Raw genomic sequence first — 23304 nt, 5'->3', positions numbered from 1 at the left:
AGGACAATATCGAGCTGCTAGCCGAAGCTGGCCAAGCTCCCGGAACACAGGGCATTTTTGATCTAGTAAACAGGGGCGTTAGGGAAACTGACTGAGAAGGGCATTTCAATCACTAGCTATCGTTGGGTTTTTTGTCCTCAGTTTTAATCTTTTTAATTAAATTTCTACTGTTTCGTATTAATAAGCAAATGTCTTCTTCCCAAATGTATGTATAAAATAAAATTCTTTTCCTTTCAAAAGCTTTTCCTGAAACTCAAATAACCATGGAAACTAAACCATCCACCTTAAAGCGGCATACCTGAGATTATTCATTTCTCAATCCTCTTATTGTTCAAATGAGGCCATTGAAATTCCGTGTCATTCCCCTCCTCCACGGGACAAGACACCTGAGGATGGGGTTCGCCTCAGCTCTGAGGAAAGACAACTGAGCATGGCCCTCAACTCCATGGGGAAAGACACCGGAAGACCACTCTCCTCAGGTGGGGAGACATACAATACAATCTACCTATAAAGAACTATACTTTTGACAAAAATTAATAAATACACCTCAAGGTGTATTTCAGCATTGTGTTCTGTGAAACATTCAGCAAACATTCAGCAATGTTTTCTGTGAAAGATCTTGATAAAAAGAGGGCGATGTGAAAGAACTTCAATCTAAATTAGACCCAGAGGATATGAAATGGAAAATCTCACACCTGTGCCCTAAGGAAAACAAACTTAAGGACTGAGAGACTCCTTTCCCGTTAAGTGTCTGATTTACAACAAAACTGATAATACTGGAATTTTCTTAATGATAGGGAAGTAATCAGGAGTTACTTCATACCAACCTGGCAAAGCTTTGCTTATGGTTTCCCAGAGGCATGAACAAGAAACTACCCAGGTTGGCTGGTCTCACAAAATGAGCTGAGTTGACCTTTGTTTGTAAGACTGGACTGGTTTTGTCTGCTTGGGGAATTTGTAAGGCTGGTCTCTACTTGTTTGGATTGTAACAGACTCCAACTGAACTCTCCCCTCTTTGCATTCCCTGCCCAGAAATACGGCCTATCCCCAGCCTTCAGAGGACTTGCCTGCAGCGTGCTAGAGTTTGTGGGTCCCAAATAAACTCATCTCTTTTTAGGATTTTGACCTTGCCTCTTCTTTTAGGTCAACAAAGACAATCTTCATTTTCTAAAAACTTGAGGAAAAAAAACTGGATCAACTGGCCGAAATCAAATAGGCTAGCACCACATCTGGTCTCTTGCTGTGGCCCCATCACGTGGAAAAACCAAGAACTGGGCAAAGGGTGGATGGGCATGCAGAGGACTCACCTCGGTCAACGACTGTTCCAGTTATAAGTCCCTAGAGAACAGGATGCTGCTACATGGACTGAGCGCCTCCTGTCTGCCTGGGGCTGTGGGAGGCATTTCACGTACATGTTAATGGACCGAGGTTCAAGAAGCTCAGCTTAAGGTCCGACATGTTTTAAGAATCGTAGTCACTCTGAGGTGATGTGAATAAGCTGTGCCATGCAAATGCCTTGTGACCCTGCAGTAAATTAAGCCATTTTACCAGCGAGCCGAGATGGTCACATCTAGCCGAGGCAGAGAGAAGACAATGCTGAGGGAAGTCAAATTAATTCAGAGTGATTTATTTCTTTTTAATTCCAATTTCAGTGTTCTCTTAACTATGTATTTTTTTCAACTTAAGGCTTTTAACTCATTTTTGCTTATCTATGTAGTGAAACTGACCAGCATATCTGGTTTTTGTTTACTTATAATATTTGGGAGGAGTTATTTCCTCTCCCCATACAAAGGTTTTTCACTAGTGTCTTAGGCATGTAGAGGTTTTTGTTCGTTTTTTAAACCTGGCTTCACCAAAACCTGCCCTCAATTTGATGATGTGAGAACAGTCCAAAGGTTACACAACTGTGTTCATTTAAAAGCTGAGCTACCTCTTAGAACTTCAAGAAGAGAGGAGAGTAATCTTCATTCCATCATTCATCCCTAGGAACTATTACAACCCAGGGTCTCAGCCGGTTTAGAACCATCACTGAAGGATGGAGGCAAAATCCCAAAAGGCCCAGCTTCTGCCAGGTAGATTTCCAGCGAACAGCAAGCTGTTTTTTCCACCATGGTCACGGCCATGAATTTCCAGAACTCTACCGTTCCCCATCGAGAGTTAGTTTCCTCCCCTCCCCTTCCTTTGAACCTGGATGGGGTTTTTGACGGCTTCAACAAAGAAAACACAGCAGAAATAATGTCACATAACTTCCGAGCTGGATCACAAGAAGTGATACTCTTCCACCTGCCCTTTTTTGCTCCAGGACACTGCCCTTGAAAGCAGCCAGCACGCTGGGAGGAAGCCCAAACTAGCCCACAGACAGAGACGAAACGGAGAAGATCTGACGCCCTCAGCAACAGCCAGCAGCAGCCATAAGCAATGCGAGGGAACGAGCCCTCAATGGACTCCAGCCCCCGTCTTTGAGCCACCCCAGCTGATGTACAGTGAAGCGCAGGTGAGCCCTTCTGGCCGCCCTGCGCAAATCGCAGACTCATAAGCAAAATAAACACTGCTAGTATTTTAACCAAGTTTTCAGCTTAGTAACTGGAACTCAGACTCAGAACTGAAGGCAGATATGAATGAATTTCACATAAACCAGAATAAACTTTATGTTTTACTCCCTACTTTGACCCCTGAACGCAGGCAGAAATGAAAAACGTACGTACATCTTCCAACAGTGACGTCCTGCTGCAGGGTGCTTATGTACAGCTGCAGAGTCAGCTGGGGGGCCGAGCCCAGGAAGGCCTGGATCACCGACGCGCGACTGAACGCAGAGCGGTGCGTGAAGAGCTTGCCCTCCGCCTGGCCCACCTCCTTCTCAACTTCTTCTGAGAAGCCATTTTTTGGCATCTGTCGCTTCTTGGTGATGCTGACATAAGGCTCTTCGACGTGGCCTGATTGACAATAGATGCAGAAGACTTCAAAACACCTGGAAACAAATCAGCAAGTCATGATGATCAGAGAGAGACAGGATTCTGCCTTTCCTCAGTTACCCGGCTTACTTAACCTGATTCTCAAAGCTTTGACTCGGCTACTCTGGACTACAGGCCCTTCTCTCAAAGCCTCCACTCCAAGGAGTTCGGAGCATGAAGTGAGTCCTCTTGCGGCCCTCCAGCAGCTCGACTGAAAATGAGTGTGAGCCTAATTGAGAGATGACACCAAAGGCCACCAAGGCAAGGACACAAAGTAGGGGATGGGAAGTGGTTCAGGCTCCAGAGCCACAGAAGAAAGCTCAATTTCCCTTCACGACACGTACTAGCTGTGCAGCCCTGGGCAAGTCATTTAACCCTTGAACCCTTGCCCTCAATTATAAAGCAGAGATAACACCTACTTTGCCACACTGTTATGGCAATAATACAGGATATGGGTGTGATGTTTGTGTGTGTACTGATGTGTGTGTGAGCGGCTTGCCATCTAGCACTCCCCTAAAAGGACCACAATATAGGACCTAGCTCTCGGCTCTCATAAACCCTTATGGGACACGACTACAGTCAAACCTGTCTGGAGGTCTGTCAGCTATGTCTTACTTATGGATTAAGCCTGCCCTAGGGAGGGAGCCTTAACCAGTCACTTTTCTAGACTGACAGAGTACCTGGCTTTTAAAATCAGATTTTCCAGGTAATGACGTGGCTACCACAGGGAGGAAGAGTACTGATGTGCGTGATTTACTATGAAGTGTGTGTGCGCGCGCGCGCGCACACACACACACACACACACACACACGGACTGATGGATCAACTGAGGGATGGGAAGATGTAGGAAGCAAAATGTTAACTGTAGAACCTAGGTGGTGAGTACTTGGGTGTTCACCGTACAATTCTCTTAAGTTGTCTTCTGTGTGTTTGAAAATCTTCATAATAAAATGCTGGGGGAAAACGGGTTTTTCTTAGAAATAAGAAAAGTGCTCATGGCCTTAGGTTTAAAAATTGTTAAAGGACATTTTTTTCTCCCAACATGCATTTTTTTTAAAAGATTTTATTTATTTATTCGACAGAGATAGAGACAGCCAGCGAGAGAGGGAACACAAGCAGGGGGAGTGGGAGAGGAAGAAGCAGGCTCATAGCAGAGGAGCCTGATGTGGGGCTCGATCCCATACCGCCGGATCACGCCCTGAGCCGAAGGCAGACGCTTAACCGCTGTGCCACCCAGGCGCCCCGCCAACATGCATTTTTATAACAACCTTATAATACTGCCAGAAGGTTTTATGGCTTCATCTATTTTATTGAAAGTTGTTAACTTTGTACTCTCACCCGAGGCAACTATGGCAACAAGAATACATTTATAATTTTAAATAATTAAACTTGATGTAAGAAAGGAAATACAAGAGCCTCTCTGATGAGTACAAACTGGACTTATTTTGTGACTACTGTCTTTGTTCATTTCTTCCTGGGAGGAAGAAGGTACATAGCAGTGTATGTAAGAGAAAGAAAGAGAAGGTGGGGGAGACAGGTTTGTCTGGTACATTTTATCCAACAGGGTCAAAGACACTTTGATATAGTACATAAAAACAGGTAAAAAAAAAAAAAAACGGCCTGGGCCAATTTGTTCAACTGAAAATAATGAAGTACAGGTTATGTGTCTAAGTCCAGCTAATCCAACTGAATTTTCTCTGAGAAAAAACTCAAATCTATAAGAACTATTTGAGGCCTAGCAACCTCACACAACAAGGACTACAAGACAAAATGAATTGACCATCATCTGAATTCTCAAATATGTGATGAATGCAGATAGACTTTGCCAGTGCTGTGGGAAATGCAAAGACAGCTGGGGTACACCTGCCTCATTCAGAGGTGCTCACAATCTAAATGGAAAAGGGTACATATACATAATGAGGATAATAATGAACACAACTAATATTTATATAGCACTTTTGGTTTACAAAATATTTTTCATATATTAGAAAGCCTACTGCAAGAATTTGAGTCATAGCATTATTTGCAATAGCAGAATTCTGGGAATACTCTAAGGGTCCCAAAATAAAACAGTAATTAAATAAATCATTATATATATATATATATATATATATATATATATTCAATGAAGTATTACCTCATCCTTAAAATTGATGGTATAGACATACATCTACTAATATATAAAAATGTTTACTATATTTGGTAAGAAAAAGGAGTAAATTAGAATGGAAAATTCCATTTTTTGAAAAAAAAAGTCACATACATAAAAACATAAATCACACATACACATAAACACTAGAGTGCTTGATTTTGCTCATACTGACTCAAGAGACTGTTAAATAGTTAGGAATCATATGAGCCAGTTGTTAAAAAACTGGTAGCTTTAAATAGGCCATGATGGGAATATTTACATCACAGAAACCAGCACATTCTGCAATTCAGGGCTTTTCCCCCCAAGATATAGTTTACCAGCTTACTGCTATAAAAATATTAGTAAGGATATACAACAAAATGGTAAAAATTGTTCTTTTTAGACAGTCAAATTAGGGTTTTTTAAATTTTTTAATTGTGTGTATCTGTTTTCTGCTCTTCTGTCCTTTCAACAGTATGTTTTACCTGAATAATGAAATCAAGCTTAGAATTTCAGCACATGCTAACAGGTGAATGAATGAAAATAAAGGTTCAGAGGAGAAAGCCAGTCTCTTGATGCTGAGGGGGGTGCTGTATTAAACAGGAAGCATGTACTGAATTGTTGACAAACTGAAACTTCAAGGTCTACCAATAGGGATTATAGAAGGTTCCAGAATGGCTAATGACACAGGTGGCCCTGAAGCCCAAGTGGACACCCTCACAATCCACTGTTTTTCCCAATTAATACACTTATCTCAGCACAGAGTTTTACACATAGTAGGTGTTTAATAAATGTGTGTATGGTACTAAGACTTCCCCTACTTGCCACTACCAGTTAAGAAAACTGATAAGAAACAAACTACCATTCTTTTTGGAATTCTGCAAGACTTATCCAATTTTACTACAAATGTGGGGGTTTTTCTTTTTTTTCTTTTTTTTTTTCTTGAGAGATTGTCTAAGTATAGCTGTAAGTTAAATATTTTCATCAAAATCCTTCAAGGCTGTTTTTCAGTATCAGGTAGGCCAAGGAGTGGCAACCATTTTCTGTAAAGGATTTACAAAGAGTAAATATTTTAGGCTTTGCAGGTCACAGTCTGTATCCCAACTACTCAACTCCACCACTGCAATGCAAAAGCAGCCATACACAGTACGTTAAATGTGTTCCGATAAAACTGTATTTACAAAAACAGGTAGTGGGGGGATTTGGCCTGTGAGGCATAGTCTGCCAACCCATAATGTAGATAATCAGCAGGCGGATCCATTTTTTTTCCCTTCACCCCATTTTCAAGTATCAGAGTGGAAGGAGTTTATCCCTTAGCTGAAACCATGCTTGTTGGTGTCTGCACAAATAACCTGGGATACCAAAGACCCTTTAAAGTAGTTAATAAAACACGTTTTCAAAAGAAATACTATGATTTCCTACACACCATGGTTGTCTTCATGTGACACACCTGCGCTTGATGAGGCTACACAAGAACCAACCTGGTTACATAGAAAGCACCATGTGACCTTTGAAAAGCCACTCGCATAATCTCCCTGAGCCTCAATTTCTCAACTGTAACAAAAAAGAAAATGACAGCTCTCAGGGTTTTACAGTGGATGGGATTAAATACTGTATGTTAAGAGCACTTTGCAAACAAAAAAAAAGCTCTTCAAATATAGGCTATTATTATTTTAAAGTCTTCTGAAAGCTTATTATCCAAAGAAATACTATGATGAATCATGTTGCAATGTTCTGTAAGAAATTACTAGAACTTCTTAGCTTTCATTTTTATCGACCCAGATTTTCTTCATTATACCAGTAAATAAAAATGGAGGAAAATTCCTTGAACTTGAAACTCATTTATAGTTATTCCTTCTCCCAATTAATTTAAAAAATTAACATAATTGTAAAAGGATAACAAGATTCTGTTGTTAGGTGTTTTTCCCTCTCTGGTTTTCCAGAATATCTACTATCATTCACAATAAGATCGTCCTTAAAATAAAAAAATAAATTCAAGATACTATTCAATGATCGTATCATTCAAACCTAGACTTAATAAGGAAACAACCACACCAACTACAACTACGGTTTTAAATATAAGACTGATAAATGAAATATGGTGCTCTCCCAGGGCTCACCTAAAGGAAAGAAGGAGCGGGCCTAGTTTTTAGTATTTAGCCCATAATTATTACAGTGTAATGCAATGCAGTTTAACTGAGTGAACTCAAAAACCTAAAAAGAACATGAGTTTGGCTAGTTAGTACCCAACCAAAAATTAATTGAGCTAAATTTTCCAAAAACAATTTCAAAATATTAGTAAGTCAAATCAGTGAGGAGGGGAAAGAAACAGACCATGACTCTCCTTTGGGCGAAATAATTTTGATCTTTAAGTAAAGCTGATGTCTTGGAGTTAAAATAGAATCAAAGTGTCAGCAGGAAAAACTTCCAATAAGATATTAAGTCCTGCGAATACACAACAGCAAATTGCTTTTCTCTTAATCTAGAAGCTAAGAGATTTGGACCCATTTTTTGTGTACCTCAGCTCTAAAATCATGGGTCCAATATCTCCCTGAAATAAATGAGCTGCATTAGAATGAGAGTCCTTGTTGACAGAAGGGGGTGGCTTGTTGCTTTATTTTTTATGTCTTACTGTTTTTCCCCCAAGAAGACAATGACCCATTCAGAATTTTCTGGAAATAGGTCTTTTTATGGTGTTGAAACTTTCTGTATAGCTGAAAAGTTATCTTTTCAAAGTACCAAACTTTTTAAAAATAAAGTTAGAATATTTTTACTATAAAAACTGAAAAATGTAGAGTAGTATATAATAAGGGGGGAAATGATACACTTTTCTGTATTTTCCAGGAGATAATTAAAACCGCCCATAACTCTGTCATCCAGAAATTACCACTCTCTACAACTTGCTATATTTCCTTGAGCTCAGGTTTATATGAGCCATCCTATTTTTATACATATAATGTCACTAGCTTGGTCTTGGGTCACTCTTAGTATTTAGAAAGATTTTAAATGGCAGTAATGATAGAGATCACTCACCCAGATAGCTATTTAGGTCATTTGTTTAGATTTTGCCAAGATGACCAATTTAAGATGGGACTATTGGTAAAATGTACTCCACACTCTTCTGCTTTCTTTCAGAGTATACGGAACATAATTAACCAAACTCGATTTCTTTTTTTTTTTTTTTTAACCGAACTCAATTTCTAAGAAGCTTTGTGAACATGGTCTGGGGTGTCATTTTCCTCATCTATAAAATGGTAACAGTGACATCGACTCCATGGGGAGGATTCAGCGTACTGAGGGATCCTAGCACCTACCAAACCATCTAGCACAAGCAGCACTGAGAAATATCAGTCCCCTTGATCTGTCACTTCATTTAAACATCGTGAGCAATGATTTTCTTTTCACAGATGAGGTTAATAAATAATGAGTGCCTTGTCCAAAGTCAGATCACACTGATTTTTCTGAGCGGGATTTCAATCAGGATGCTGTGGCCTACTTGGCCAGAGAGGACTAACTGCTCACTAAATAGCTGCAAGCTGCACGACTTTGAAAATTCTTCTTTCTCTCTCTCTCTCTCTCTCCTTTTTTTCCCCCTAACTCTTCCCTTGCTCTCACACGTCAGTAGCAACGCCTTAGTTCCGCTAGTATACCTGTTTCTGTTCCTTTCTAGGATTCTGCGCCTTCTGGAGGCTGGGAGACTTGTTCACCCAGTTTGTCCTGACTGTGTGTGAACTGCAGGTCAGTATTGTGCGTGTCAGCTGGAATAGCTGTATTTAAGGTGAAGTGCAAAGTTTTATAATAGGGCTCTCTCAAATCTGTCTTGCTACTGGACTTTTCTGTCTCTGTGCGTGCTGGGGCAGGGGAGATATTGCCTGGTAAGGAAAAATTCCTGGCTAGCTGAATCTTCTGGCAGCTGAGCTCTAGCCTTTCTATCTCTTCCAATTCATCTATCACCTGTGTCTAAATTCAGTATTATAAATTGCTTTCTAATACAGATAAGAATCCTTTGTTTTGCTTTTCCTGTGGGGTTGAAAGTTGTCAAAACAACACATTTTAAACTCTCTTCATGGTCCTTAGATAAGCCAGTCTACTTCATTACCATGCATCCTACTTGCTTTGTGTTAATAGAAATTAATTTCCAGAAATGTCACTAACGGTTTTTTTCTTAAGGCACCAAAGTTTCTGTCTTCACGGCACACTGTGTTCCAGCTTCAATGACTATATTTGTAAGTTAGGCAGGGCCGGAAGGCATTTCTACAACCCTGCCTGTTTCCACACCAAGGGAATGATGCGATTTCTAGAGCTCTGCACGAGAATTAAATAAATTAGTATTTGTAAAGCGCTCAGAACTGTGCCTAGCACACAGGAAACTCCACGTGTTTCATAAATTAAAGATTAATCTGCACACGCTTTTGCTGTAAAGGCGATTTAGCCCACACACTTTTCAAGGGTTTGTCACGACACAAGCCAATCCTGCCAGCGCCCACCTGACCCCACAGAAGGCTTGTATTTTATGAGGTCGGACTATATGCAACTGTCATTTCTGTTGGCCAAGCTCAGTTGAATATTGGCAATTTCATATGCGAGAACCGAAGAGGAAGGCGGTCCGCCCCGGCTTTATTCCCACTCTCCCTGGATTCTGTCGCATTCGCGTGACTGGAACGGTGGGGCCGAGGAGCAGGGCGGGCCGGCCTGGGCCCGGCACCCAGTCCAGCCACCCGCTCCTCCCGGAAGGGCGCCCCTCGGCCAGGGCAGGGGGGAGGGGACCCGGGGGCCCGCACGCACCTGAAGAGCGGCCCGAGTTGCAGCAGGTGCAGCAGCAGCACGAGCGGGCGGTCGCGGCTGAAGTCGCGGTGCACGAAGAGGAGCGTGAGCTGCACGAGCGCGCAGGGCAGCAGCGAGAAAAGCAGCGTCAGCGCCTGCCACATGCCGTCGCCGCCCGAGCGGTAGGTGCTGCTCAGGTACAGCGCCGCCGTCGTCTCGGCCACGAACAGGAACACGGACGCCAGCACGGAGCCCGGGAATTTCATCTCCGCGCGTCAGCGGCGCGCACCGGCGGCAGACGGGCGAGCGGCGGCGGCTGCCCGGGGGGGGGCTCCCGGCATGCCCGGCCCCGACTGCTCGCGCGCCCTGCGCTGCCCGCCGAGGGCACGGGGCCGGCCCGGAGGCCCGGGCGCTGGAGCTGGGCCTGGGGGCGACCGGCCCGGCTGAGGTGGGGCGTGGAGCGCGGCCCAGCCGAGACACGCCCACGCGCACCGTGCGCCGCCCGCGCGCTACACTGCCCGCTGCGTCTCTGCGGCGACGGTCCTCAGGCGGGCCGCGAACCTGCGCCCTGCGATTGCTGGCGCCGCAGCCCCAACGGCTGCGGCGGGCCCTCCTGGCCCCGCGCTCAGCCTCTGGGTCCTAGAGCCCTTGGTCCACGCTCCGGTTCACAGCCCTTTGAAAAAAGGCAACCAATGGGGCCCAGAATCCGGGTCTGGACTTCTTTCCATCCCAGTCTCTATTTTGTGGGCCTAGGGAACGCCTAATTCCTCAAAGGACCAGCGTTTCCGGTCACTTAAAAATAACCAGACCACACAGATGCTTTTCAAAGTACAAGTGGAAAGTCTTGTATCCAGGATTTATGGTTTCAGTGGGCCAAATAAGCATGCCCTTCAGTCTTCCAAATACAGTGGTCTAAAACGTTGCTTGCAGTGGTTCAAGAGCATCACAGACAATCCTTAGGAGTCGATGCCTTCTCTCCCAGAAAAACTGCCCACATAATCTATTCCTCTGTAACTGTGACTGACTCGCACAGAGTGAAGACCTAATAAGGAAACGGGTTTCTAGCCCAAGGCATACCTCTGCTTGCTAGCGCGTGCCAGCCCCAGGACTCTCTTAATTCCTTTTCACTCACTGCGCTCGTGACAACCTTGTGAACATCAGGATGGGCTCAGCCCACCCCTTGTCCCTCAGAGTTTGAGCAAGTCACTGAATCTCCCTAAAACTTTGGTCCTAACCTGTTCCATTAGGGATTAGACCTTAATAATTACGAGTTCCCTTTCCCTGCTGAAATTAGCTGATTCTATCAATCATAAGGCATATCTGTCATTCTTCTATTTAGGAAAATGATGGCAACACAAATAGAATATGAAGATTCAGAAGAAATCAAGACAAAAATTGTAGAGGGAGAGAACATGAAGGGCTGTTTTTCTTCATTCTTGTGTGGCATGGGAAAATCTATTTACAAGGGTTAAGGGGAGGATTCAGCCGACAGCTGAGAGGTAGCAGGCCCATTCTCTGAAAGGATTACTAATATCTATTTATAGAACCCAGCAGGCCACCATGTCCTGGATCAAGATACACACACTGTCACAAATACAGAACAGGCAGCAACACTCCACAGAATATTTGGGTAATATTTTATTTGACACTGTATTAAGCTTTAAAGGAAAAAATTAATTTGTAGCTTAGAATTATTAAAGCACACTCAATATTTAGCATTGGATTTTATTTTAAGGCAAAGGATTATCACAGGTTTCATATTATTAAGCAGACTGTACATAAATATGGGGGAAGGATAAGCCAATAAATAACATTGCTTTAAACACTATAGAGTCCAGTTTATGGTGAATTATTTTCTACAGTACAAAACTAATACAGAAAACACATTTGGAAAGATCACAGTGTATAGAACATTGTAACAGCAGTTTTTAAAACAGTAAGGTGCATCTCTAAGTTTCTGACTCAGTCTTGCCTCTAAAGAGATTTCATTATACCATACCCCCCCCCCCCCCACACACACACAAAGGGGAGGCAAGATCAATTGACTGTAGCACTTCCCCCTCCAGGAACAACCAATAGCAAAAGCTAAAATCTGATGAGCATTTGCAAGTTGATCCTTCTCAGTGTGCACACCAGCTAACTTGCCCCAGTGACCCTGTCTTTATGTATTATCATTTACCTGTTTGTCCTTGAGGATAACGTATACATTCAAGCCTATGATTGCTCTTTCCCTGTAATACCTAAATGGATTTTGACTAAAGATCAGTTTAATGTCACGTTTTGCATTATACTTTCTTCCTAGGACTGAAATACCCATTTTTTAAAATATTATGTACATAATAACAGACTTATAGAAAGTGGTTTTTTGGTATAATAATATGTAACATATCAGAATACTTGAGAATTTGGTTCCATTATAAAATACAGTACTACAACATTTTGTGATACAGTAAAATATCTGGCAGAATGTTCTGCTCTAAATTTAGACCTAACTGCTAATGATACGTCTTTGAATGTGTCTCAAAGTACCCCTAAAGAAATATAATATAATTAGCAAGAGGTCGTAGAACCTGTTTTGACAAAAAGGCATTTTTGAAGAAGCCTCTCATTTTGTGTGCAAGACTTTCAAAATTTTAGTCATATGCAACATATAACTGGTGTTGGATTCAATGTTAATGGAAATTTACAGTTTAAAGTAATAACAACTAATCTATTACTTGGTGTTTTTTTAATAGTTTTATGTTAACTCTGCATTTGTGCTGAGGCAAGTGTATTGCAAAGAGTACAATTTTATTAATAATAATTTATTGATCAGTTCTTCAAAATTTAATACTACTTTAAATAATAGTATGTATTCATTCCTAGATACAATTAGGAATAAGCAATTATATTCTGTTGACAGGATATTCTTTTGTATCCCCTAAAATAATAAGGAATTACACTAGTTTACTAGAGAATGTGGAATGTATCATTAGGCGGGTGAGCTTTTTCTTCTCCATTGCTACAATCACATTTCTGTAAGTACTGTGAATTGTGCAAAAAATCTTTTTGGTGAAGTAAATTCTATTCACTTGGTAAATGCACATTCCAACACTAATATGTCGTGCTTGACTATTCCCCATTATATGGCTTTGCAAAGTGTTTCCTTAATAATTGGATTCTACAAAATCCATTTTAAAAATGTTTGCTAATTAAGCGCCCTTAAATCCATCAGATTAAAATTCAGACTGCCTTTCCAAGTACAGCTCCCCAAGATGTTCAAAGTTGGGAAAGCTGTTACCTTTTTAGAGAAGGGGCTGTCCTTCATTATCAGACAGATTCTAAAACCAAACTCTTGCATTTCAAATGTTCCACTCCTACTCCTGGAGAGTCAATATAAACCCGGTGGTATACTTTGCATTTTCAATAGCAAAGGGATTCTGCTGTTAGTTTTCAGACGACATTTCTAATATTGAAATACTATAGTCCTAAAAAACAGAGACAAAACTGATCATTAAGATCAATCTTCTTATTTGAATACATACACATTAGAAGAGTTACTGCAGTCAACTTGGACCAAATTCAGCGACAAAAGTTGATAATTGGTAATTGCCACTTAAGCACAGGTAGCAAAACAAAACTTATGGGGGCGGCATCAGAGGTCCCACTAAAACAAAGGCAAAAAGATAATACGCTGAAGATTGACAGCTGTTAAGTATAGTTTATATCTTCTTTAAACGGATTGCTAACACAGCTACTTTACACACTTTACAAAAACAATACACATTAAAGCATGGAAATCAACACCACACACAAAATATAAAAAGAAAGCAACAGCAGGGCGGTATTACTCTACTTAAGAGACTGTATTCTGTGTTTACACTATACACGTTCAGATGTTTCTCCCCTCATCTTTCTGGAGTGCTCATAATTTCTGAAAGCATGAGAGGAAGGTGTGTGTTTCCGTACTCTCTGAAGATCTACGTCCGTGTGCAAGACATTAAAGCCGTCTGGTGGTTTCACTTTAGTAGGTGGTTCGAGAACAAGAAAATGAATCTTGGCTCTCGGGTGATTCTGAATACAAAGAATAAGTAGAGATAGGCTCCAAGAAGAGTGGAGAAGGAGGGGAAGACACAAAAGTTTTTCTAGTGTAGAGACACTTGTGGCAATTTTCAGAGTTCTTGTCCTCAAAAGTGTAATAAGGAATGGCCTCAGGTCTCTGTGAGGACAAGATAATCAATAGGGATTAATGCTCTGGGACAGAACTATTGTTCTGATATCTTTAATGGGCCGGGGTGTGGGGAAGAGTATTAAGCCTCCTGTAGAGAAAAAACAAATTTTATAAGTATACCATAAACATAGCATGCCAGACTAGCGATGTTTTTATAGTGGCAGCTGGGCGACAGCAATGAACAGGAGGTTGAACCTTACAGACACAACTCAACAACTTCAAACAGGTTTCTTTATCCAAGAGGGTTTTCTCCAAGTCTGTGATATGTTGATACACCATAAAAATCTCCAAAAAGGGGGTAAAAGAACCGAACATGCCCAACTTATTTAATCACAAATCTATTTTTCCCCAGGGCAGCTTTTGGTATTAGTGTTCAGAATTTGGGGAAACACCACAGTACTCAAATGACATGCAGTGTTTTGTCTCCGTTTCCTCTCATAACGACAAAAACATACATCAGCTGTGGGAAGACCTCATCAGTACTGTGAAACAGCAGCGGGGTGCTATACAGTAGCCAGCCCACACGGGGCTCATGAGCACTTGAACTGTGGCTAGTCCGATTTGCGACGTGCGGTAAGTGTAAAATACACACCAGATTTTGAAGACTCGGGACAAAAAAAAAGGTAAAATATCTGATTAATAATTGTATACTGATTACATGTTGAGATGAGAATATTTGGGATACGCTGAATTAAATCATATACATTATTCAAATTAATTTCATCTTTTTAGTTTTTCCTTTTTAAACGTGGCTACTAGAAAAATTTTAAATTGCACGTGACTCGCATTTGCAGCTCTATTTGTGAAACTCACATCTGTTATCTTCTACAGTTGGCTACCAATGGCTCTAACCTGGCAGAAATTTTAATGAAAATGAGTGCTTAAGATAGACAACTAGAAGTGTAACTAGGGCCCTCATTAATTATGTACTAATTTATTACAGGGCAGTTAACACACAATGAAGACCCATTCATTAATCAGTGTATGCTTGCATATACCTACTCACCACTCAGATATATCTAAGAGCTGCTGGGTTTTATATCATATGTGATACTGACTCTCCCTAAGTCAGTCTCTCTCTCTCTCTCTCTCTCTCTCCATCTCTCCATCTTTCTCTCTCACACACACACACAATTTCCTACGGGCGGAGGCAGGGGGGACTAAGAAAAACCAAAGAGGAAACAAACAGGAAGGGCTTGCAAACTGCATTTTCAAGTCCTCCACAGTCAAGCCTCGCCTCGGATATTTTTTCTCCCTGCCTTCCTTCTTCTTCCTGGATATTGTACAGGGAGGAAAAAGGCACGAAAAGGAAGGCTAGCCTGCTCTTTTCACCATACGACTCACCAACAAACCGCTCCAAAGAACAAAAATATGATTTGGTTTTCCTTTCAAGTGATTTTTCAAATTCAGTTCAGAGGTGAAAGTAACAGGTACACAAAGGCAAAAGATGATGCTAGAATTTCTACAGATAAGGGATCTCGCCATTTGTGGAAGAGTCTAGGTGGAAATGACAAGGTTCAATATATGAAGGGAATGTTTAAAAATGTTTTTTAACCCTAAAGGCATCATCCATTGGACCTCAATTCATTAGCACTTCCAATTAAAGAAACAGGGAGAGAGGGCACCCCCAGTATGAGGTTTATGGTAATGCAGGAGGCCCAGATACTTAATATAGCATCAACTTTGGTATTTTTCACAACAGTACCAATAAAATGGCCAGGTTTCTTTATGGAGGAGAAGCAGGATATGTGCAGCCGCTGTTCTATTCTCCCACACAGCTGCGCTCAGGGTGAGCTGTCCTGGACCTGTGACCTGACTGCACTGATGGGCCCAACTCTTGCTGCGGCTGACCTTGAGGTCAGCCCTTCTGTCCAGAGGAAAGTCCAGCCTTATTGAGCCTGGAGCTTTTAGCTACGAACTGACATGGATGGAAGAGATAAGGAGAAATCCTGCCTTCCCAGGCAAAAGGAGGTCACATGATGAAGCACATACAGGAAAAAATAAACATCAGAATGTACCATTTAAAGACCAAAGGGAGGACAAGAAGTTGCTGGATGGTGGGGAGGTTGGTGGTGGTGGGGGGAGATTAGAGGTCCCAGGGAGCAAAAAAACCCACAAGTAAGATGACTGGTTCTCAGCAGCATTAAAAGTGCATCCGCTACTCACAGAGATGCCGAGCTCCAGCAAGCTTTCCCCACCCACCCCTTTGGCTGCCTTTTCATTTGCTTTCCTGGCCAAGTTTATGCCAAGACAACACGGCCTTGGCAAATCTGAGGCTGGCCATTTAGCTATTAATTTGGGACAGTGTTGAGTAAATAACCCAGATCCCCAAAAGAAGGCCTTATATGTAATTGCTATCGCTATATGTCACCCAGTTCCGAGGCCTGAATTATATCGCAGACCAAACTCAACCAAAAATACTTTATTTCCCAGTTCATTTTTGCTCTGCACAGCTAGTCTGCCAGCTCCTTTTCTCACATTACTGGCACTGTAATCCGTTGTTTCCAGCAAGCAAAATAAATATTTGCATTAAAAGGAGCTCCGAGCTAAGCCAGTCTATTCCTATTTACGAAGCCCCAGTGAATCAGAACCTTCTGCTGCACAAATACTGTGGTCAGGATTGGTTCTAGAATATAAAACACATACACTTCATTTTTACCCGTCAAGTGATCAGGACTCTGAGAACTGCATCCACATATGGAGATTCCATTTGGCTGAAATGCTTCTTTGAGGTCAAAATTGAGCATAATTGTCTATGCACATAGAAGGTACTTAAAATATAGGTTCCCTTTAAAATATATAAAAGACCTGCACATCACAAAACTCTCTTATATCCATGTTTATCATTGGCAACCCTCGTAACAATCCTGTGAGGTGAAGAGGGCTCTTTGCACTAGTAATGTTTTTCCTTTTATTCATGTGTTTCCTCAACATGGTTATAAATCACAAGCTTACCTTAGTTGCATTGAAACTATTGAGATTGGTTCTCTAAAGAAATTGAAACAGTTTGAGTATTACCTTGATTAAAATCTTAGTATGCCAAAGAAAGTTAAAGTTATGTAGTGCCATGGAAGAGCTCCAATTTAACACAGACCAACAAAATGACTTTCTCAAATTATCAGAAAGTAAATACTATTATCTTAATAATGTTGTCAGTTGCCTAAAGAATCACAGGGGTGTACATGCTGAAATACCTATTTGTCAAACCTCAGTTATTAGGCTACAAATGGAGCAAAAAAAGTGAAAACTGATGACTGAAATGCAACTGGGTAAAATATATGATATTTGGGGGTATGTTTGGAAGAGAAGGTCTGTAATTGTGTTAATGAAACAAATTGACAGAGTTGTAATATTCTCCAAAACTTTCCATTCTTAAAGTATACTGCAGTCTCCCCGTTGTGGAGAGATTCTCTCAATCTATCCTCAAATATTTCCATTCTTACCTCCAGGATTTATAACTATTCATGCCACATATAGTAACTAATATTACAATTACACTAGTGGTAGTGAAAATGCCCCTGTAGCCTTCACGAGGCAACCTGCCTAAGCGCTTATTCAGAAAAGGTTGTTATGCTTGGAAGGGAACAAGTTGGTTAATTAAACAAGAAGTGACATGCCATGCTTTCTACCGCAGCATTCAACGGTGTTTTCCCCCTTCTTGGGAAAACAAGATAGAAGAGGATCTTCCAAAAGCTACAATTCTACTCTTTCAGGAAAATGAAAACTTTCAACATGTTTAAGTGCTAAACAAGCTTACCCTTCTTTCTAATTTACTGAGGTCTCGATTCATAAACACACACTCAAACATGCCTTTGCTTGGATTTGACACACAAAAGGGTTGCCTTTTCAGAAGGGTCAGCACAATGTCATAGTTACCCTGCTAGACCTTAAAAGGGTGGGCGAGCGTGAATGAGTCCAGTTGTTCTGAAGTTCCTTGAAATGAAACTGATATGTTGAACTAGATCATCACTTCTCAGCGCTTTAGGTTTCAGGTTTCAAGAACGAATGGTGGAAGGATCGGCAAACAGAAACAGAAGGTATCTTCCAGGGGTACTTTGGTTCACTGCTGTATCCCCAGATTCTAGTCTAGAGTACTGAATAAATACACTTGCGAAGTGAAACCCTGGATTTGAATCTTCATTCTGCCCCTTCCTAGCTGTGCGACTTTGTATTAATTACCTACATCACCTTGAAGGGTTGTTAGATGATGAAAAAAGCATGTATTCCATAAAGCCCTATATATTGGATGCTTATTACTTTCAGCCTATAGAGGCCAAAGGAAATGAAATTGAAACCAGATGCTGAAATGATAGGTACCACTATCATTTCAAAAGGAGACCACTCTGTAGAAGGAAGGCATTTTGCCTTAAGGCTTTCTGAGAGGGCCTAGACTCTTCATGAAAGAACCCAACTTTGAGAGTCATCCAAAAGCTGTTATTTACGTGGTGTTGCTCCAACCTGAGTATTTTCAAAGATGAACAAATGAGGCCAATTTTGTATATTTATATCTGAGGATATGAAAATGAAATAATAAACAAAAAAGGTGCAAGCTTTTCAAAACCATTTTGTCCTAGCTTGTTCTGATGAGTGCAAACATAAAGCCATAAAATATATAAAGGTCGTTCTTACCTTTCTTAGCCACAGATTCTTTGAGAATCTTATGAATGCTAGAGAACTTCATCCCAGGAAAGTAAGTGTGCACACGTGCACACATGTGCGCGCACACACACAGCACATGGCACTCGCACATACATGTCAACACACACACACACACACACACACATATTTTTAGGCAACAGAGTATTCCCAACTCCTCCCAGTTTATCTATAAATCAAGAAGTTAGGAATTACTAAACTTAATAAGTGTTCAGGTTTACATGGAGATAGATGTAGAATATACATATATATTTTTTACATCTATCACATATATGCAAATATTTAAAGACTATTTCAATAATTCTTAAATCTTGTATGGTACGCAAGTCCCTCCTCACTCCAATATATGAAATCGCCAGTGACCAAATTCTAGGAAACGGGTAAGCTCACATTCTGACCCAACAGATGTTCCTACCGTGTTCTGCAAACCCCTATTTATCTGAAGTACTTTCACAACTTCCATGTGTATCTAGCAAGGTAGAATTAATAATGACACCTTGGCTCCGTGGGTATTGTAGACAGTTTCTAGTGGAGCCTGGGTCTTGGAGACTAAGGTGATCAGCCAAGGAATTCACTCATCTCTTAATCTAACAGCATAAACTTTAGCAATGTTCTTTTCACCATCGCTAGGTCCCATTCTCAGCCAGGGTCTGCCTGTCCCAGGAGACACAGTATTCCATCAAAGGCAGAAACGACACACCTTTGTAGTGGCTACCCTGATCTTCGAGATGAGTGATTTTTACCACGAGTGTATTTTACAGTTCAGCTAATAGCTTCATAGAGATTACATAAGCATTTTAATATTAATTAACAATAGAGAAGACACAGCTCACACTTCAAATTGAGAAAAACACTTGACAGTAACACTTGCTACTGTATTTGCTAGCCTATGAATTTTACTATTCTAATTGAGCTTTAGGAAAGAAAAAGGAACCAGGAAAAGAGATGTACGCCTAAAAAACCTTTGAATTTCGGGACTTAAACCAAGTTACGATATGTTTAGGGGTGCCTGGCTGGCTCAGTTAGAAGAGCATGCAACTCTTGATCTTAGGGTTGTGAGTTTGAGCCCTACATTGGGCATAGACGTTACTTAAAAATGAAATGGGGGGGAGAAGGTTATGGTATGTTTTCTCTAAAGTGCCCAGGGTAATGATAAAAAATAGAGATTCATATGCAAATTTCTCCATTCAGTAAAAACCATAAATTTCAATAAGCCTAGGACAACCAAGAGCTTCTTTTTTTGTCCTTCAGCAACCTGACATTTCATCCCCCCTAGCAATTTTCAGCTGGGCAATTACTTTAGTTTTTTACTGTGTTTATTCCTGAATTTAGGGGTGGAGGGCACCCACAAATGGCCAAATTCTCTGTCCAATTGCAAAGGTACTGGCATTTTATCAACATAGTCCACATTTCAATTTTGTTTTCTATGCCATAACTGAAAAACGGATGATTTCTCTTTCCCTTTTTCCTCTGATCTCTGGTTTCACATCTATTCCCTGAAATTTTATATCTCTACGGTTTTGAGAAGAGTTGTGGGGTCTTAATTCTGCAGGTTCTCAAACTGTTCTCCCTTAAGTCTGGTATCATGTTGCCTTCACCTGCCTTCTCCCTCCCTTCCCTCCTTCCTTCCTTCTGGCGACAATGTTAAGGCTCATGGTTGTGATACCATTGAATGTGGCTTATGTGGAAACTGCCTCGGGAAATCTCAGGGACCTTCTGCAGGGCCACAGTGGGAGATGGAGCCTTCTAGACAAAGACGCTGAAGAGAGGGAACTCGGCCTGATTGGGCTGCAGCAGATCGATCAGAAAGCACACCGTCCCGGAGAAGCCTTCATACAAGCTGTATATACTTTCAAGGACCCGAGAGCCGGCTTTGAATTCCTCCGTAAATAAAAACTCAGCAAACCTAAGAGAAGAAGAAGAACGTAAGAACAGTTTTAACCCGAGTGTTGCCATATTATTGGCCTTCAGTTACTTCTTCCTCCTCTCTGCTAAGTTGAAGTTCTAGCACCATTATCTTTGCAGAACTATATAATATTTTAAGAAAGCCTTTTTCTCTGTTTAAAAAAAAGAAGAGGATCTGTTATATAATTGTGTATGTTTCACAACAAATTGTGTTGACAAGCAAATTCAACACTGTCAGAGTTTGCAAAGCAAATCAGTTCGGTATTTTCTGTGGATTTCTTTCCTTCTGTCATCCAATAATTAAAAGTAAAAGAGACAGATAAATAACCATATTTTTATTTATCTTGAATAGAAGCAAGCTGACGTATGACTGTTCCTTTAAAAGAGTAAATATGCTGTGTTTCTGCAGGCATATCATTTCTGAGCTAGGTTTCATTTATATGTGACAGAGAGCAGAGACTGAAAATAAATGGGCAAGATTTTATACAATCTGTGCTTTGGGCAAACAAAGGAATAAGATGAATGGGAAAAGGCAAAGCAACATTTTATAATCACGACATCAAATAGCAAACTCAGCTACAAGATATATTATTTTTAGGACATCTGCCTTAAAAATAAATCACTAGCCTCTAGATTCTCAATGAAAGATCCTTTTTCTTCTACCTGTATTTGCCGCAAATCCTATTCAAATTATTGATAATGAGTAACATTTGTAGTAGTTTAAAGCTTTGAAAGTGCTGTGACCTGTGTTCTCTCTCTTCAGAGACCTGCTCTATTGGATTCTGCCAATGACACAATCACCAGTTCAGAGGAACTCACAGGTTGGTAAGGCCTGAGAGCTGATACTGCCATAAATTTAGATTATTGCTACTGTGTGCGGGGGGTGGGGGGAGGGTCCTACTAAGAGTAATTACTTATTTGATCTTTTTAGGGCTCTTGGAATTACCAACAGCAGCTTAAAATAAGTCAGCAGGAAACATGCTGCAATTCTGTTTGGTACAATTTTTCTATCAACTGTTTTCCTGAATATGCGGCAATTTTTAAATGGAGTTCAAAATTTTAGACAGTAGAATGATGATGCCTTTTAAGAGTTAATTCAAAATTTGTAATTATGCAATGAAACTTCAAAGTATAGCTTCAAGGAGTCGTCACCTTTACAGTGCCACAGATCATTTTGCAGTCTGGACTCCTCCCAGAAAAAAAGTCCTCAAATGCAGAAAATAAAATACACAGGATTCCCAAGGAAATTAATTATATCAACGCACAGTTAGCAAAAGTTTTAAAACCAAATTTGTGAAATAATAACATATGGATTCTTTATTAACACATTAAAGAACAAGATCTAGTAGTGGGTCTAATAACTGCTGACATTTCTAAGTAGTTATCAGAGTCAAATATATTTCATAATATCTGCAAAAAGAGCAAAACGATGTGAGAATATCTATGCCTTCTACTGGTGAGAGTCACGGCTCCTGCTAATTCTCCTGTGGCTTATTACCTACGTTCAGAATTGAACGTAACGCTCCATTTCAGTTTGAGATGTAATAGTTTCTCAAGTAAATTCAGGAACCCTAGGTTAAGAAGCCCTGGTAGAGCAGAAAGAGGAAGGGCTTTGGAGTTGAGATCCTCAACTCTGATAATTTCATGTTATATGACCTTTGGCAAATTTCTTAATCTGACTTTAAAATGGTGAAGTTGCAGAGTTGTGTAAGATTACCTGTAAAGATTAAAGATACCATATATTAGGCTCTGAGCATATGGCAAGCATTTGATATATGGTAAATATCATTTTTCACATAAACATAGTAGAATGTTTATAAAACAGAGACTACCATTCCTCCAAACTTGAAAAGAAACCCATAGTTAATTTTGCTCTTTCTCCTCCTGACATCCCCGCAAGCTTTGATTTATTTAGCACATTACTGAAATCACAGTCTGTAAATATTTAGTATCCTACATTTTAGTTTAAATATGATGAACATTTTTTGTGCTTTTCAAAATAATTTCTAAATGATATATAGCATTTTATAAGAGTACCAGCAATGTATGAGAGTAGCAGTTTCACTGTGTTCTGACTGGTATAGTGTGTTATCACATTCAAGTGAAAATGACTAATTGAATTTGAATTAAAAATAAATAAATAAATAAATAAATAAATAAAGTGAAAATGATCACTCCCCAAATCTACCCAGTGATGCAAAATTCAAGCTAACAAATTCATTTTTCTAAAAAATTCTGTCAAAATAGAAATCAGAATGGTAATTCTAGAACTAAAAAGAATTACAGACACTGAGAATGTAACATATCAAAACCTATTGATTATGACAAGAATTGAACTCTGGAAAACTCATCCATCTGAGAATTTTATTACTGTTATTATCAGAAAGATGTAAGGTATTCTAATGAAACATTTTTTTAACTGTAGAAAATAACAAAAGAAAGGAACACTAGAAAATCAAAATAAAGGCAGAAAGTTTCTGTAAATTAAAAAGCAAAAGAACCACAAAAAAGAATCAGTAACCAAAACCAAAAGCCAGTTCCTTGAGAGGCTGAATGACATAGATGAAATGCTGATGTCTGACCAAAAAGGAAAAGCGTGAGGAATGCAAAAAGGCATATAATCACAGACATGGGAGATTTAAAATATCATGGAACTACACTGTTAAAACTTTAATCAAACATTTGAA

At 40.3% G+C, this 23304-nt stretch overlaps 3 protein-coding genes across 4 annotated transcripts in view; all 3 read right to left on the bottom strand.

The window, feature by feature from the left end:
• The window catches only part of LOC113265816 (cytochrome b-245 heavy chain), a 101475-nt gene extending 98662 nt beyond the window's left edge, over positions 1 to 2813 (bottom strand). The window contains exon 1 of one of the 2 annotated variants that reach the window (XM_048213440.2): positions 2706 to 2813. The gene's annotated coding sequence lies outside the window, so the exon portion shown is untranslated. The remainder of the gene's footprint in view (positions 1 to 2705) is intronic. The other variant, XM_048213439.2, reaches the window with a different exon arrangement.
• XK (X-linked Kx blood group antigen, Kell and VPS13A binding protein) overlaps positions 1 to 10841 on the bottom strand; it is a 42196-nt gene extending 31355 nt beyond the window's left edge. Inside the window, exons 1-2 of the mRNA XM_026513288.4 lie at positions 9868 to 10841; positions 2706 to 2968 (exon numbers count right to left, since the gene is read on the bottom strand). Of these exons, the coding sequence (XP_026369073.1) occupies positions 2706 to 2968; positions 9868 to 10112 (508 nt within the window). The 5' untranslated portion in view covers positions 10113 to 10841. The remainder of the gene's footprint in view (positions 1 to 2705; positions 2969 to 9867) is intronic.
• Positions 10842 to 11557: 716 nt separating this feature from the next.
• LANCL3 (LanC like family member 3) overlaps positions 11558 to 23304 on the bottom strand; it is a 105811-nt gene continuing 94064 nt past the window's right edge. The window contains exon 5 of the mRNA XM_044389360.3: positions 11558 to 20618. Coding sequence (XP_044245295.1) covers positions 20459 to 20618 — 160 coding nt within the window. The 3' untranslated portion in view covers positions 11558 to 20458. The remainder of the gene's footprint in view (positions 20619 to 23304) is intronic.

The sequence above is a fragment of the Ursus arctos genome, chromosome X, assembly GCF_023065955.2.
Source record: "Ursus arctos isolate Adak ecotype North America chromosome X, UrsArc2.0, whole genome shotgun sequence".
NCBI classification, from domain to species: domain Eukaryota; kingdom Metazoa; phylum Chordata; class Mammalia; order Carnivora; family Ursidae; genus Ursus; species Ursus arctos.
The sequence above is the reverse complement of the archived record's forward strand: the minus strand, read 5'-3'. Positions and strand labels throughout refer to the sequence as shown.